Raw genomic sequence first — 16,369 nt, forward strand, 5'->3', positions numbered from 1 at the left:
GAACAGGCACGTGCAGGCTGAGCCTATTCCAGAGGCCACAGCAACACAAAAAAGGGAGGATGAATGCCCCTTGGGTTTTCACTACCTTCACCAGCCCTCATTAAAAGTACAAGTCTCACATCTGCCTCCATATAGAGAGATAAATCCTTAGCAATGAACTTCCCTGCTTAATCCACTCAGATCCTGGCTACAAACACTGCCTCTGAAAGATGAGCCTGGGAGGGCACCAGGTATCCTCCCAGCAGCCACAGGACTCTCACACTCCCCACCATCTACAAGCTCTGTCTGCTTTCTGCCAAGACCACTGCCAAGACTTCTAGTTTCAACTTTATTTTTTAAAATTTACCAGGCTCACATGTAAGAAAAAGTTATGTGTGTTTACACATATTTTAAGCAACTTATTTATATTCCAAATTCTTTGGAACGTTAATCAATTTGAAATACAATATTTACCCAAAGGCAAGAAAGCCTGTTTAGAGCAAAGTGGATAATTTCAGTAACTCCATTAAGAACTTATGACACATTCAGAGAGGTATGTTAAAGAATAAAAATAAAGCATCAGTAGCAGCTGTGGCTGCTTTAGTAAAACAGATTCTTATACTCCTCCCGCTTGTTTTGTTTCCTCAGAGCTTCCCTTCATTTTTTCACATGCTCTTTATTGCCTCACTTTTGATATTTAAAATAATAAAAAACAAACAAGCTCTCTGTTTGTTTTCCTCCATGCTTATATCTTCCTCTTACCCTTAATCCTTCCTGCTCCTTTGATTATTTCTCACATCCCATCTGTTCCACACCAATGATTAATTTACTGAAACTATAGGACCCCATACTAGAGATGGCCCAAAGGAAGGAAGATTTGGTTGGATTGTCACACAACATCTCCAAGTGGAGGTTCCAACCTGAGAAAGCCTCCAATGATGAGTGTACTGGGGACTGCTGTAGTGATCTCAAACAGTACAGCAGACTAAGAAGGATTTTTACAGCAAGAAGAGATTCCCCTATGCATCAAGACAAAGACAGTACTCTTACTTTTAGTCTGTCCAGCTCCTGTAGCTCCTTATTAGTACTGGTGGCTGTGGGGGAGTTTATTGCTCCACTTTGAGAGGATGTGCTGTCCTCACATTCACTGAGTTGACGAGAGAGTTTCATGATGACTTCATCTTTAGCTTGAATAGTTTCCATCAGCATTCCCAGCTGTTCATTGAGTTCTCCAACTTTACACTTCAGACTCTTGACTTCCTGTTGGAGACTATCTTTTTCCAGATTTAACTTTTCAAGCTGATTGTTGAGGCCCAAAATCTGGTCATCTTTTTGGTGCAACAGCTCTAATGTATCTTTGGGAACCCCCTCACAAAGGCGGCTTGCAAAGTATTTATCATATTGGGAAGATCGGACTGTTTGCTGCAGAAGTCGAACAAGTTCCTGAGAAATAAAAAGAACAGCAAAAAAACCCAATGAAATTTTAAGTTTAAAAATTTTGTAGCTTAAGAGATCTAACATCAAGAAAAATAGTTTTTGGAATGGGTTGAGACCTCATGCTGGTGTTTAAAGAAAAAAGGAAATGCTTTACAACATGATTCCTAGCAGGCTAACACCTTACAGTGACTGGCCTACATAGACTGCTTCAGTGTCCTTCACTGAGCTAAAAATCCTGCCTGAAATGGCTACAACAGGTTAAGGAAAAGGAGGGGACAGCTGAGGCCCTGCAGCTACTTGGAAGCTGAAAAAAAGCCTGGCTTGCAAGCAGTCCTGTTGTAGGATGAATAGGAAGAGGCTTAAGCCCAAAAAGTCAACAGGAAAACGTTACAGAATGGAAAAAGCAAAGGTAACTAAGAGCTCTAACGGATGCAGAAAAAATAAAAGGAGGTAAAAAATAAATGCTGCTTTGCCAAAAAGGAAGTCTTTGAAAGGCTGTTTAGAAAATCTTGCCACACAAATGACTACCTAAGACACTCTTTTATTTTTTTTTTTCTTTATTATTAAAACAGAAGCAGCTGTGAATGCAGTGTTGCACTAGACCAATGAGATTTCTTACAGCAGCAGACTCAGAAGCTCAAAGGTACTCCTAGGAAACATAATGTCTAAAATAAATATAAATATGGGGCTCAGACTTTTTTGGTTTCCCTTTAATCACCTCACACAAAGGAAAATACAAATAGCTGAAGCAGCTCCACGTAAGATCTAAAACATTTTTCTTCTTAAAATGAGTAGAAGTTATTTTAGATCGAACCAAGGTATTGAATAAATTTGAGTTATGAGGGCACCTAAGCATGACTACCATGTGAGTGCAGTCTACATACACACATTATGGTTAGGCCTATCTTACAAAAACCCTCCCAAGGAGAGAAAGAAACTCCATTTCCCACCCACTGCACTAGCAGTGAAAGAATCAAAAGACAAACAAAGAGAATCTGAAAGAAGAAGTTCCTCAAATATTTTATGTACATATAGAAAAAGAAGCTATGACTGTCAGCCAGGATCATGGCAGACACCAAACAAGTTAACTTCAGAGAATAAAGAAGAAAGAGAATAAGATGGAAATTTTATTCAGGCTTATCTTCAACAGATGTAAAAGATGGTCCCTCTTGTTTAAAGACTTTTTGTACTCAAAGGTTTGGTTAGGACCATCATTTTATAACAACCAACCAAGTCTTAATGTAGTGAGATGGCCAGAAAGGTTAAACTCACAATCACTTCCAGACTCATTTGCTTTTGTGCACTTTGCCTGAAGGTTTAATTACCTTTTGGCTCAAAAGATCTTTCTTTAGCTTCTCCAACTCTTCCTGCTGGCTTTGATACTTCAGTTGCAGTTCAGAGACCAGTCTGTTCCCATTGCCAGAACACCAGTCTGTTAGGGAAGAGTCACTGCTGTTGCGGTTTTTGCTTGATGCAATCATATCTTTCAACGGGCGCCTTGCTTTGTGTGGAACACGGCCAAAATCAAATGGAAAAGCTGAACTAGTCAGTCCTGCATAAAACAATTTCTTCTAGTTCGGTTCACTTAGTAAAAAGGCATGTCAAAGCAATCATATTTCCTTTAAAAATATACTCATTAACATTAGACTTTGAGCAGTTTTCCAACCACTCAATACAATAGTGTTAAACATGCCTCATTTTCCAAGTGGCTTCCCTTGGTGGGGAAAACAAAAAGCTCCAAATCTTCTCCCCTCCCAGATAAAAGATTTGGTTCATAAATTATCACTTTTCACATAAGACATGAAAAGGATTGTACAATTCATTACAGAAAATAAAAGGTACCCCTAACTATGGCGAAGTAAATTTCACTTCAAATAATCAGAGCAAAACCATCTCTGATAGCACAGCCTACTGCTCCTGTAAGTGGATTCAATGTAAGGCTTCACCTCCATGAACAGGATGTTTTCTAACAGATTAAATCACTTGGATGTCACCTAAAGTGCTCTTAAAGAGATGTAAAAACATCTTGACAAGTTTATTCCAGACACTGGTCAAATCTGAGAACCAGTTCAAATACACAGATGAGCTATTGCTTCATGTCCTTCCCTGCTTCTGCCCCATTTCAGAAGCAAGCCAATGTAACAGGTACACAGAGTCTACAGACACAGAGCCTAAAGACAATTCTGCTCCAGTGGGTGACACTCAAGTGAGTAATTATAAACATCAGCATTTCCCTTTGCCTTGTTACTTTGCAACTGATGTGACAAACCAAACCAGTAGCACACTCAGGAAACCCAAAACAGTGGATAACAAGGCTTTGTCTTTTTTCTCTTGTATTTGAATGGCAGGGGACCACAAACACATTGTAAGGAATTAATTTTTTAAAAAATAGTTTACAGAGCTGTGGATGTGGTTTGTGAAGAAAAAGATAAGCTTCCGCTTATTTCCCAGAGACAGACATAACACAGTACTCTATGCTAAACAAGGTAAGGCATATGATTCCCTTCCTTCCTCCACTTCTACCTTTATTTCCTTCTGCCAGATGTTTCCTCTTTTCTTCCAGAGCCATTGAGTCTTCCAGGTCTTTTGGGGTTGGATCCAGCAGTTCCCACTCCTCAGTGGTATAAAATACACTCTTGCGATTTTCATTACTTCCTTTTCTTAAGGAGGACATGGAATTTCTATGAAAAAGGCAGCAGGAAAAAGTGACAAATATTTCTCCATTTTGCATTCTTTTCATAAGGGGGTTTTCACAGTTCAAACAGTGCAAACTAAAAATAAGCTAAAAACACAGACAAAACCAATACCAAAAAAAAGCTCAAAGAAAATAAGGCATATGCTACCAAGTAGCACTTGAAATCAACAGTGCTAAATTTCAAGAACAAAAGAATTATTTTGCTTTAATGCCATGGTCTTTTGCATCCCTGTTTTAGCCTTGTTTTTGCAGCAGGCAAGTACAAAACAAAGTTAGGATTTACAAGCAGCATCTCTTTATTGATCAGTTGTAGTTTAGAATTTTAGGGTAACTGCCAAGCATTAAACTGAACACATGCAGTCAAAACACATGTATGTTATAGTTCCTTATTGGGGATTAATGGAAAACTTGGGATCATCCAAGAGACCTGCTGCAGCTGAAATGCTGATGACAAGACTCCTTTGCAGTTTTTCTTTTCTACCGTGGAACATGGCCAACTATCTGCAAGAACAGTTCAGGGGCATCCCCTTAATTCCAGCCAGATAATTCTCTAGGAGCACAATACATTTCCCAGCAGGATGAGATTACCTCACCCAGCTCCCCCACCACCATCACACACTCAGGAATAAATGTCCACTCTTACATCCATGAGTATTAACATAGCTCAGTATTGCAAAGCCTTGGATCAATTGCACAAGGACATTCCAAATCAACCCATATGAATCAGTTTAATATTTTAGGTGTAAAACTGGAAATATATTTAGTATCTCATCATTTTCCACACGGTCTATGCAAGCTTACAAAGATTTTTTCACTCAATCATCCACATCCCCTCTTCAAAACTTAAGCAGAAAATAATCCATATTACACTTTCAAGATCATTTGAAAATCCAAGCTTGATGTGGTGCTGGAGTCCTGGCTAGTTCTCACCACGGCACCACACCAAAAGTAGGGAGCAGCTCCTGACCTGAGAGTTAAGAGCTGAACCTTAGAGCTGCTGCTCTACAGCACTTTTGGTGTCAGCACAAGGAGGAGGTGAAGGATGAGAGGGAGGCTCTTGGCATGGATTCCAGGGAGCAGCTTACTACAGGAATGGGTCAGGGACCAACAAGTGCTGAACAGGAGTGTACCGGGGTATTTATATGGGGGAGTTAAAGGGGATGGATACAAAAATCCAACCAATAGAAAACCTGGGAGGGAGGAGTGAAGGGAGGAATTACAATTGAGGGAACAATGGGGAAAAGGGGGAAGGTCACATGGGCCAATGGGGGTATCCAGTATGAGGGGATTTCCAGAGGGGAGGTACCGCAAGGGGTTGGGATAACAAGGGATTGACAAGGAAGGATCCAGAACAATGGGCAGGGTTTACAATGATGGCTAGGGAAGGCACTGGAATGCAGGGTGGGGTTTACAATGATTGAGAGGTAAAGGAGAGAATAATCCAAAGAGAATAACCCAATTTGGGGAAATGGAAAATGGGGGGGGGGGGAAATTGTAACAAACCATTTCTATAACAGAATCCAAAATAACAAAACACACCACAACACAAGCCAGTCTTTCAGCTTCGCAAGAGATTTAACATCTCATCAACATGAACTCTAAGCCAGTCATTCAGAAGTGCACAACTTTTATAATCTGATGAACTGATAAACATTTACAATTTAAAAATAATCCTAATGGTTATTAATAAAACTATTTCACCAATCAATTTACAAGCTTGACAAAGACTCATTTACGCTACAGATTTAATTCTCTTCTAGAAAGAATCACAATTCCTGTTGGGGCCAAGAAGCCTAATTTCTTTGTTCAGATGTGCCACGCAAATTAAGGAGATCAAATTGGGCAATGATGGATGTATTTCCTGAGGATGGATTGAGCACCCAATATCAGTGAGTGTCTCGGGAAATGTCCCCTGGCATTTCTGCATCTCTTTTCCAAATGGTGGCTGATCTCTTACCAGGCTACTCCAAACTGCCTATTCTGCACTCACTCAGCCTCAACATTTAAAATCCTGAACAGCACCTTCTAAAGCTTGAAAAAAACATGAAAAACAAGTCAAGTGACTTCCAGAAAACCTTTAAAGAACTGCTGTTAGGCCCATGAAAAATCATAGCTGATTCTGAGATTTGTAACTCAGGTTTGTTCAGGGCACTTAAGTAGAATTCCTTCATTGCTTTCTATTAGATTAAAATAAGATGAAAGATTAAATAGATAAATTTGAAAACAGTATTTATTTTCCTAAGTACAATCGGACAACCTACACAAGAGCCAATCATATGATTTAATGAGTCTCTATTTCCAAAAGTTTGGGGTTTAAGTCTTATTTTATGGTTACATAAAATGGAGGTTACTGTAATTCAGTATGTTTCCAAATCTATATTCTGTATAAATAAGTAGCTGAGAGCATGAAAATGAAAAAAAAAAAAAATCAAACCTAAATGTGTGTATATATCGAATAGTATTTGAAAGTGCAAATACAGCTATTATAGCAATAATAATCTCTGTCAGACACAGTGTAAATGTGTTCAGGAGACTGGACAAGGTTTTGAGACATCTACATACCTTAATACAAATAAATAAATATAAAACAAAAATGTGCTTGCAGCAAGAGAGGAAACTCTCTGCAGTTTTAGACACAGTTTGATCCTTCCTCTAACATTGGAGCTGTAATCACACTCCAGTAAGACACTGGATAGGGCACACATATTCCAAAGGCTGTCAAATCATCCCCCTGTCCCAAACTACACAGAATTGCTGGAGAAGGGAGGGAAACAATCAACCACAACACTGGGGAAAAAAAACACAACCAGGAAACAAGTCAAAACCAACATCTGGTAACCTCTCAGATCACTGTGCTAAACCAGAAAGCTTTAAAAGAGATCTGTTTAACTTGGCACTGCTGATGAAAATGAACATTTTCCTCCCAGCTCACAAAGGATGTGGTCTGGTTAACCAAAGCTGCAGCTCTGCTTTGTAAGCTGCTCTGTACTAGTATTGTAAAATGCTTTAAGCAGAAGTGGAAAATCCATCTATGTGGGCAAAGCAAAAAACTTTAGAAAGAAATGCAACAGGAGAGCTGAAAACCAATGGGACTGCTTTCCTTAAAGCAATTAATACTAAAAAGTAAATTAATTATGAATGAGGGGTTTTGATGATGTTCACAAGGATTCTGCCACATTTTTGCTCTGAAATTCAAGCTGCATCCACTTCAAATCTGTGCCCTGTGCTTTCAATTCTTTTAAGAAGAAAACAAAATGTAAGGATTTATATTGGTTTGATTTTCATCACTGAAAATGGTTCCTATGCACTGAGTACTGTGACTGCTATAATGGTGGGAATTGGCAGCTCCATGAAAAAGCAGCAGTGGCTGAGAATACAACTCAGCCTCAACAACTCAACAACTTATGTTATGAGAGCAAAGCCATCACTGGAAGTGCTGTACAAGACTTGAGTCTCCCTTTCAGATATCAGTGATGTTATGCAATAATGTTCCCTTAGACCTTCAAACAGTAAACAGAGTAAAGAAACAGTTTACTTGAAGAGATACAATACAACCAGTAAATCCACCCCATCACCTCCCATCATTCTAAGAAGATCCATGGACTACATATTGATGATGTAGGAAATAGCCTTGGCCAGGAAACTGCCAATTGCATGGTAACTCTTTCTCCCAGGTTCACAACTTACTTGATCTCAGTACTCCATTGTTTAAGTGAGAAATTGATGGCACTTGCTTGGACTGGTGCAGGCTGGGAAGCTGCTTGTTCCCCCACCAGATCCGTAGGAGAAGTCTCCACAGCTAGAATATTTCTGGCTCTCTCTGCTGAAGCATTTTGACTTAGGATACTCAAATCTATATTAAAAAAAAAAAAAAAGAAAAAAAGAAAAAAAATTAAAAAAAAAGAAAAAGAAAAAAAGAAGAAAAGGTAGAAAGAAAAAAAGTAACCATAACCTTCAATAAGTAAAAGAATACTGGCTATTATATAGTGTACAGTCATATACTAAGTCTGCTAGTGACATTGTTCAGGTTCTACTTTAAATTGCAACGTAACTTTATAAAACATCCAGTTCAAATGAACCTTAAAAATAGCAAACTTCTTAGTGAGGTCTCACTACAGCCTTTTGATAACAGACAGGATCTGTGTGATGCTCACAAAGCATTATTTCATGAGTGATTTGCAAAATAGCCCATCAGAACTAGGTCCAGAAGAATGTCACAAAAATGCTGACCCAGCTTTCAGGGTGTGCTTCATCCTGTAAGTTACCCATCCTAAAAGTGATACTGATGCTGAAGTCAGTGAGCTTTACTTTACAAACCTGAGGCAGTCCAATGCCAGTCCAGGCTGGGCACTGCCAGATCCAAGAATGCTGGCACAGCTCTGCAGGACACTGGACACCTCCTGCACCAGTGAGGATTCCTGAATGCAGCTCCTCCTCAGCCCATCCCAGCCAACTCTCCTGTGCACTGGAGCAAGTGGGGGGCCCATGGCCAGGCCATGCAGAGCTGCAGCACAGCCCTGCACAGCCCAGCCAACCCCATGGGCTCCCAAAGGCTCCAGGAACCAGTCCAGCCCTGAGCCACAGCTCACAATGGCCAGAGGAGCCAAGCTGACCCAGCCAGCCAGCCAGGGCTCCAATACACCACCCTGGCAAGCACAGACTGCACAACCTGCAATGGCTGTGCTACCTCAGTGCTTCCATTAGTCTGGAGAGCCCCTTTCTCCTTCCAGCAGGCAGAGGGAGCAAAAAATCCAGAATACAGTATGAATAGCAAAACTTTAGTTTTACAGTATGAATAGCAAAAATTACAGAGAAACATAGAGCAGTTTACAGCCTTCTACAAACACTCTGAAAAGGCAAGTTAAACAAACCCAAATGCAATTTTCAGATTTCTTCTTGATATAATTAAGAAAGTACTGGAGTGGATTCAAGATTTTTTGACAACACTCTCAGACTTGATTCAACATTTATATTAGAAAGTAACATATTGGATGGGCTCTGACTTAAATAAAACCCTAGGAAATTATGATGCCCTCTTTTATCACTGATGAGTCTTTCAGCCTTTGCTCTGACATTTGCTTGGCACCAGCAGCAAGACCATCTTTAAGCAAACTGTACCCTCCAATTACTCAGCAGAGGGTTACTTTTATCAAGTATCAAAGATTAGAAGTAGAAAGAACATTCTGTGATAAAGAATATGAAGTATTAAAGAGCAATGATACTAGGAATCTCTCAAACCCTTGAAAATTGTATCTGACACAGAAATGTATCATGTCATGTTTCAAAGAGAGGTACAAGTTACACTGCCTTGATTTTTATGAACAGATGCTTCAGGGTCTTATCAGCCAAAGGGAATTCCAAGTTCTTTTGCACTGTGGCTGTTTGAACTTAGCACAGTTCAGCTAAAATGGCTTAGATAAAACTAAACCTGGGATCATGTTTACTGTCTAATGAAGATGAAGATAGTAAGTAGGTTTTAACTACAAAATAATAATTAAAACCAAAACCAAACCCAACCCTCCCCTCCCCAAGAAAACCCAAATATCTCAAAAGGGAAAAAAACCCAACCCACAACACATAGACCAAAAATTGACGGATACTCAAAGCCAGGATGGAATACTATCATTCTGCCTTTACCCTTACAGCTTGTTGCATCTTCTACCTGTCTGATTCTGCAATGTCCTTTTAGAGGCTGGCCCAGGTAAAGGAATTGCTCAAGAGCTGAATTCCCAACAAATGCATTTCCCCTCCCAGACATGCCAGTTGTCTGAATGTGGCACCCTGCAGTTGCTCACTGGACATCTTCCCCTGCCCACACCAGCCAGGAGCTTGGTTAGAGGCATGGACTGCACAGCACAACAAATGAATGTGGATGCTCATGCAGAGTCCAAGTAAAAAAAAAAAAAATAAATCTGGTTTTGGAACTTATTTCAAAACACTACAGTCTTATAAATGCATGGCACTGCATGTTTTATTAATGCAAATTAAGAACCAAAATTATAGAAACTACATTAACATTGAATAGATTTCAAGAAAAAATAATAATTGCACATCCTATAAAGAATAAATAATTTATTTGACTTTCATGGTAGTAAGGCACCTCCACAACAAATCCTGCAGTGTAGTTTTTGTTAATATTAACTTTCTCATGTCCCACTACGAAAAATACTTTGGAATATTTTTCACCACATTGTATGTTCTTAAAAACCTTTCAAGTCTGATCCACAAAGCAGTAGCTAGGTCCATGTATGCCCCAGTTAGTCCAGATTTCAGAACTGGGAGGGTAGAGGATAGGGGAGGACAGACAGGGAAGGCTGCAGTAAACAGTTCTGGGTTTGGACAGAAGACAGACTACTTCCTCATTTAAAACACTAGTGATAGCATCTGTACTCAGCACCAGCAAAATAAATCAATTTCTATGCTCCAGTATAAAGCACATCACTGCATGCACATTCACTTCTTCAAAAAAAGAAAACAAGCCACAAGACACATATCTTAGTCATCAACATGAAACCAGAGCCTTACAGAATCCTGTAACTCTAGAAGAAGCTCTTGAAGTATTTGATTTAAAAGAAGGAACAAGCATCAATCATTCTGCTTATTTGCATTTTCCCCAGAAGGAATCCCTACTTAAATACTTCAGTTGGCAATAGGAGTCATCACTGTGATTTGTCCTAGAAAATGAGATACTGCAGATGCAAATTCTCCAAATTCTACATAATGCAGTTTAACTGCAGGCTGCCCCTGAAAGGGATGGGCCTATTCAGCCCATGCATGTTATGTTGACATTCCTTGTCCTGGATATAACAACAATAGTAATTTAAATTAAAAAATAAAAACAAAAAATTAATCCCATGAAGAGGTTCAGCTGGTTCATCCAGAAAGTCCCCAAAGACTTACAGAAAAATACCAGATCAGTGATGAAATGACAGGATGTCATGCAAAACAGGCATAAGGGAACAGCACCTGCACACACTGCAGTGACAGAGGTTCATTTGACATTTTACCCAAGCTCTGAGGGAAACAGCACAAACAAGAACAGATTCTGTGGCCAAATTATATATTAGAGTTGATGTGATCCAACACTGCTGCCAAGAGGGCAAGCCTGTCTGCTGCTTTACTCTGCCTTCCTGTATTTAGTCGCTGTGCCTTGTTCCCTCCTGTCCACCAGCTGTGCAATCACCTGATTGCACACTGAACACATTCCACTCATCAATCTAGCAGAAATGAAAAAAAACAACTCCTTTCTAGCTAACATTTGAACTCAATCTACTCAGCACAGGGTCAGTCAAACAAAACAAAAAAAGGGAGCCTGCACAGCAGAGAACAAGAAGCTGAAGGCAGAAAGACAAAGGGTTGAAAGAGCCAAAGCCTGTTCCCTTTTGCAACACTTAGATTTTTTCCCACCAATACTTGTGCTCTGGAGCACGTGGTTTGACAAGCAGCTACCCAGACTGGCTGCTGCCAAAAAAAGGGGTTGCAAACTATCCCACTTGGCATTCCCAGCAATTCTCTTGGGCTAATTCTGCCACTCACCTGTCCCTACAGTAAACCACTTCTGTAAACTACACTGGCCAAAAAACTGATCTGGAGAAGAGGCTGATTGCTGCTGCCTGCAGACCCTACACATGTTGAGTCCAGCTGTGTTGAGCAAGTAGCCACAAGCAGCACATTCTCTCAAAGGAGAGGAGCAAACTGGGTTAGGGGACAACACTGCAACAGGACCTGAACCTCAGGAGGGGACAAGGTGTGACAAGAACTGCTCAACACCACTGGGTTTACAGTGGGAGCAAAGCAGAATCAACCAAATGTCATCTGTTGATGACACATGTCTGACCTCAAGACTATGCTTAAACCCAGGAGAGCCAAACTAATGCCTAACTTGGCACAGAACTGGATTTTACTCAGTCTTACTCGTGGAGAAAAGAAAACAGCAAGGAATCCATTTCTGTAGGGACTGAGGAATAAAACAATTTGTAAGTGCCTGCGCAATGTAACAAAAAATGCAGCATAACTCTGTTTAATGCACAGACATTTTTATAACTCTGACACTAGTGCAGAGTTTTGTTTTCCTTGCCTAAAGGCATTTCAGACTGAATTTCAGTTTTGTAATATCAGTGCAGACTGTCTTCCAGTTTTGAATGGCAGGGCATTTTTATCACAGTGAGATAGATCCACCGCACCTTACCTTTTCAGGAACAAAGTATGGTCGTTCAGAATGAAAAATATACCTGTTCCCATTAAAAACTGGAGTTTACATCTCAAGATATTTACCATACTAACTTTTTAAGATATTGCAGCCACTAAAAGACAACTTACCTAATCTAAGCTTAATGAAACCTAGTCATAAGACTACTCAATTTTACTTCATTTCTAAAAATCTGTTTTTCATGAAATCAACAGATTTTGTACAGGATATGAAATCACATTTAAAATTACATTTATGTTAAATAATTGTAGAATATGCAAAGTTTACATAGAGTTACTTGGAAAACAGATGTAAAAAGCTCTCTTAACACTAAGTAAAGCTCTCTAACCTAGTGAAACACCTTGTATTCATTAACTGACACTGAAAAGAATCATGCCTTCTGTTCTCATTGAAGTCTCCAACATACCAGGGTTGTCTTTGGCAACAAGACCTTTGGAAAAGTCACTGGGTGTGGGGGAAGTCCGGCTGTCCCGTTTTGCCGCATCCAGGTTGTTGCAGTATTCCCACCTCTTCTGCTGCAGCTCCTGAAGCCAGTAGGTCATGTCCTGCCGAGTCGCAGCCTGCAGGACATGGAAGCAGAGCACTGCTGAGATCTCTACATGAACACAGTAATTCCAAGTGCAATAATAAACCCAACACAGATAATCAGCAGATCACCAAAGTATCATCACTCTAAAATCAGTCTGATTTAAAAGAAATAACCGTAATGCACCAGGTACACCTCTTCTCACGCGCACATCCATGATTCTCACGCCAGAATTTTTCATTAGAAGTAGTCTCGCGCATTCCTTTTCTTCAGGTTTACACTCAAATTTAGAAAATGCAGCAGCATCTTATATTTTACATACAAAGCACTGTTTGAATATATAATTACAAATCTATATTATGGGAAAAAATTCCATACATACTCAGGAAGATTTCCATTTTCTTTTAACTTGCTTTCTTACCAGCAGAAACCAACAAATGAATAATTCGTTGCAATGCCTCATACTTTAATAACTACATCTACATACTCTATGCCCTGAAGATCCCATGAGCCAACTAGCTTCTATGGAAAAATCACATTTAAAACAACAAAAAAACCCCCAAAATCCAACATTAATGCCCAACCTACAAGACTACAGTCAAAAATATGAATGGGCAGTGAGGAAGACTTTAAACAGAACTTGAATCAGAGCTGTAAGTCATTTTAAAGCATGTCAAATAACAATGTACAAATACAAGAAAAGACAAGTAAAGGTATATGACTGCAGGTGCTCTCATGGAAGACTTATTGTTATTTCAGCATACATCCTCAGCTGCCAGTCTAGGACAAAGACCTGACCTGGTATCGTGGACTGTTCAGGAACAAAAAAAAAATAACACTGATGAGAAGACACTCCCCTAATTACTTTGGCTTGTTAGTACATGGAGTACTTATCTTTTAGCCAGCCTTTCTCCTACCTTCTCCCAGAGTGCATGATAGCATTATCACGGAAAAGATGACTATGTTTGTTCTTTAAAGACAACCTAACTTCAAAGAGTTTTCTGTTCTGTTCCTCACAACTTAAGAGGGCACCTGTGCAAGGCACAGCTGCAAAAGAACGGAAAGCAAAACCAACACACATTTCCTTACAAAAACATACAGTAAGTGCTGCATAAAGCTCAACAATGGCACAGAATTGTCTTCATTTTTCACATGAGAACACTTCTGGACTAGTAAAATTGAAGATTCATTGGCCATTATATTTTAGTCCCAACAACAGCTAATGACAAGAAAAAGCACAAAGAGCACAGCAAACAAAAACTGATGCTTCCCCAGGGTGCTCTCTCTGGCTCAGCAATTTGCAATCTCAGTTTAGCAATGAGAACATTTTTTATTTTACCTTTTGGCTATTTGTACCCCTATGAGCTTTAACATCCATGACACCCCACAGCAAATAGCTCCAAAGCACCATTCAGCACCAACAAGATTAAGCAGAAAACCTCAGTTATTCCTGGAGCTGCTGCTCCAGCTCCTTTTGGTACATTATGCACATGGTAGGTACAAGATATATAAACCAAATAAACGTTCATAAATCAAACAGTGAAACAAACAAGTGATACATGAGAACACTGCAGAGTCAGTTTGTAAGAAAGATACGTAATCAAGATACTTCTAATCTGAAACGGAAATCAGCTTCATATATTTTTTCTTGCTTACTCACAGGAAACCAGAGAAAACCATTTCCCTCATTTAAAAAATACATGGGGCAAAGAATAGTTTAGAACTCTGGGAAATGTCAACCCCACAGCTACCACTGTCTGTTTGGGAATGACCACCAGAAGAGTAAGTTTTTAAGTCTAGAGACAACAGTCACATCTTGCCAGGAGTAAACATCTCCCTTTCTATTCCTAGCACTAAAGTACTCCTTTAGAGCTTTAGCCAGTGGCAAGTCTTCACTTCTGGTAAATTTGAGAGCTTATACTTCCTTTAGAGAAACTTGCACACAGGCCATGTAAAGCAATGTTTTACTGTGCTTCAGCACAAAACCACCAAGAATTCAAAAGGCTTCCACCAACAGAGGATACAGTACTTACATGGTTCTCTTTGCTACCACAACACAGCTAACGAGGCAATCCACCTGCAGTCAATCTAAGTTATACCTACAATTAACTTCTTCCCACGACTTCTTGAACTTAATGAACCTCTCTCACAATTTGTCCTGTTACCATCTCACCAACCACCTTCAGAGAACAGTGAATCGATTTTACTGGAGCTGATCCTTGCTGCTTTTCAACTCCCAGCTGCAGTTGTTCTCAGCTAAGCTGCACAGCCTCAGCTCCCAGGCAACATTGTTGTTACACACAGGGCCAGGCAGTGCCCATCCTTCAGCAGAAAGTGGCAAGGCAAAGCAGTACAAGGTTCTCATGCCCCTGCTTTAAGTAATCTGACCAAGAATTACTGAGTGTCCATCCTCCTGCTGCTCCCTGCCTTCCTTCCCTCCCATACACAGTCCTCCTCTTCTGCAGTCTTCCTCTCCCTTTGAACAGTTTTGGCTGTGTTTATTAGAGGCATCTCAGTTACCTATAACTAAAAGAATACCCCAAAAATCTCTATTAAAATTAGTTTTGTTTAAGCAAAATTAATAATTCAAGCTGTTGTTTGAAATAGGCTGTTTAAAAAAAACAAAACAAAATAAAACAAAACCAAGAACCACATCCAGAATATTTAAGTCTTCCTCTTCCCCTAATCATAAAGAGCACAAATTTGGAAATGTATTTTTTAATTCACTTTATCTGTCAAAGAAAGGAGCACTTCCATGCTTGCCCCATTTCTCGTGCCTTTTCCATGTATTTGGCTACTGCCCATCATGAGAGTCAAAACATTTAATTAGGCAGGGCAGCAACCAATCCCACAAAAAATTCTTATAGCTACTAAAGTATTGCTAAGGTGCTTTCTTACTGCAGAGCCATGTAGTCACATTTTAATGGATGCATTTCTGTGAGAAGAAAAACTACCATGAATGATGAGAAAACTACCCAAACTGATGAGAAATAAGGAATTACTCCAAGTGTACTACTGCAAACTTACAGGCAACAGTAGGAGTAAAAGATGCTCTTAAGTGAAGAGTCATACAGTGCCATATAGTTTTCAACTTAAACAATGGAAAATTACTATAATTTAATTTAAAATATTCCCCTATATTCTCCCACTATGAATGGTGTAGAACTGTCACACCTTCTGATGCAGACAGGACATAAACAGAAGAATTATTTGGGGAAAACATCCATCCACTGCCATCCTCTATCTGGACTCACTGGTGGAACATGTATACCAACATTAAACATTTAATGTCTGAAGAAATGGAACAAGTAGACCTTGCATTTTGAGAAATCTCATGAAAAGCCTTGCTACATTCCTGAACACAGACAAACTCTCCCTCAAGCTACTTTGTAAAAAGGGAACATCACCAGAAAGTTTGCATTTCTTAAGATTTACTATTCCTGCTATGCTCAAACAGCAAATTTGGAGCCAGATGGCTTCTTCTGGAGGGCAGCCCAACTTTTAATTAAAGCACTGCAACCAC

The 16,369-nt window shown here is 39.6% G+C and overlaps 1 protein-coding gene across 2 annotated transcripts in view; it reads right to left on the minus strand.

The window, feature by feature from the left end:
• Window positions 1–16,369, minus strand: part of TBC1D2B (TBC1 domain family member 2B) — a 31,789-nt gene that overhangs the window by 11,642 nt on the left and 3,778 nt on the right. For both annotated transcript variants that reach the window (XM_058846854.1, XM_058846855.1), the window contains exons 2-6: window positions 12,727–12,880; window positions 7,799–7,964; window positions 3,940–4,097; window positions 2,742–2,968; window positions 1,030–1,422 (exon numbers count right to left, since the gene is read on the minus strand). In XM_058846854.1, coding sequence (XP_058702837.1) covers window positions 1,030–1,422; window positions 2,742–2,968; window positions 3,940–4,097; window positions 7,799–7,964; window positions 12,727–12,880 — 1,098 coding nt within the window. The remainder of the gene's footprint in view (window positions 1–1,029; window positions 1,423–2,741; window positions 2,969–3,939; window positions 4,098–7,798; window positions 7,965–12,726; window positions 12,881–16,369) is intronic.

This window comes from Poecile atricapillus, chromosome 11, assembly GCF_030490865.1.
Source record: "Poecile atricapillus isolate bPoeAtr1 chromosome 11, bPoeAtr1.hap1, whole genome shotgun sequence".
NCBI lineage: Eukaryota > Metazoa > Chordata > Aves > Passeriformes > Paridae > Poecile > Poecile atricapillus.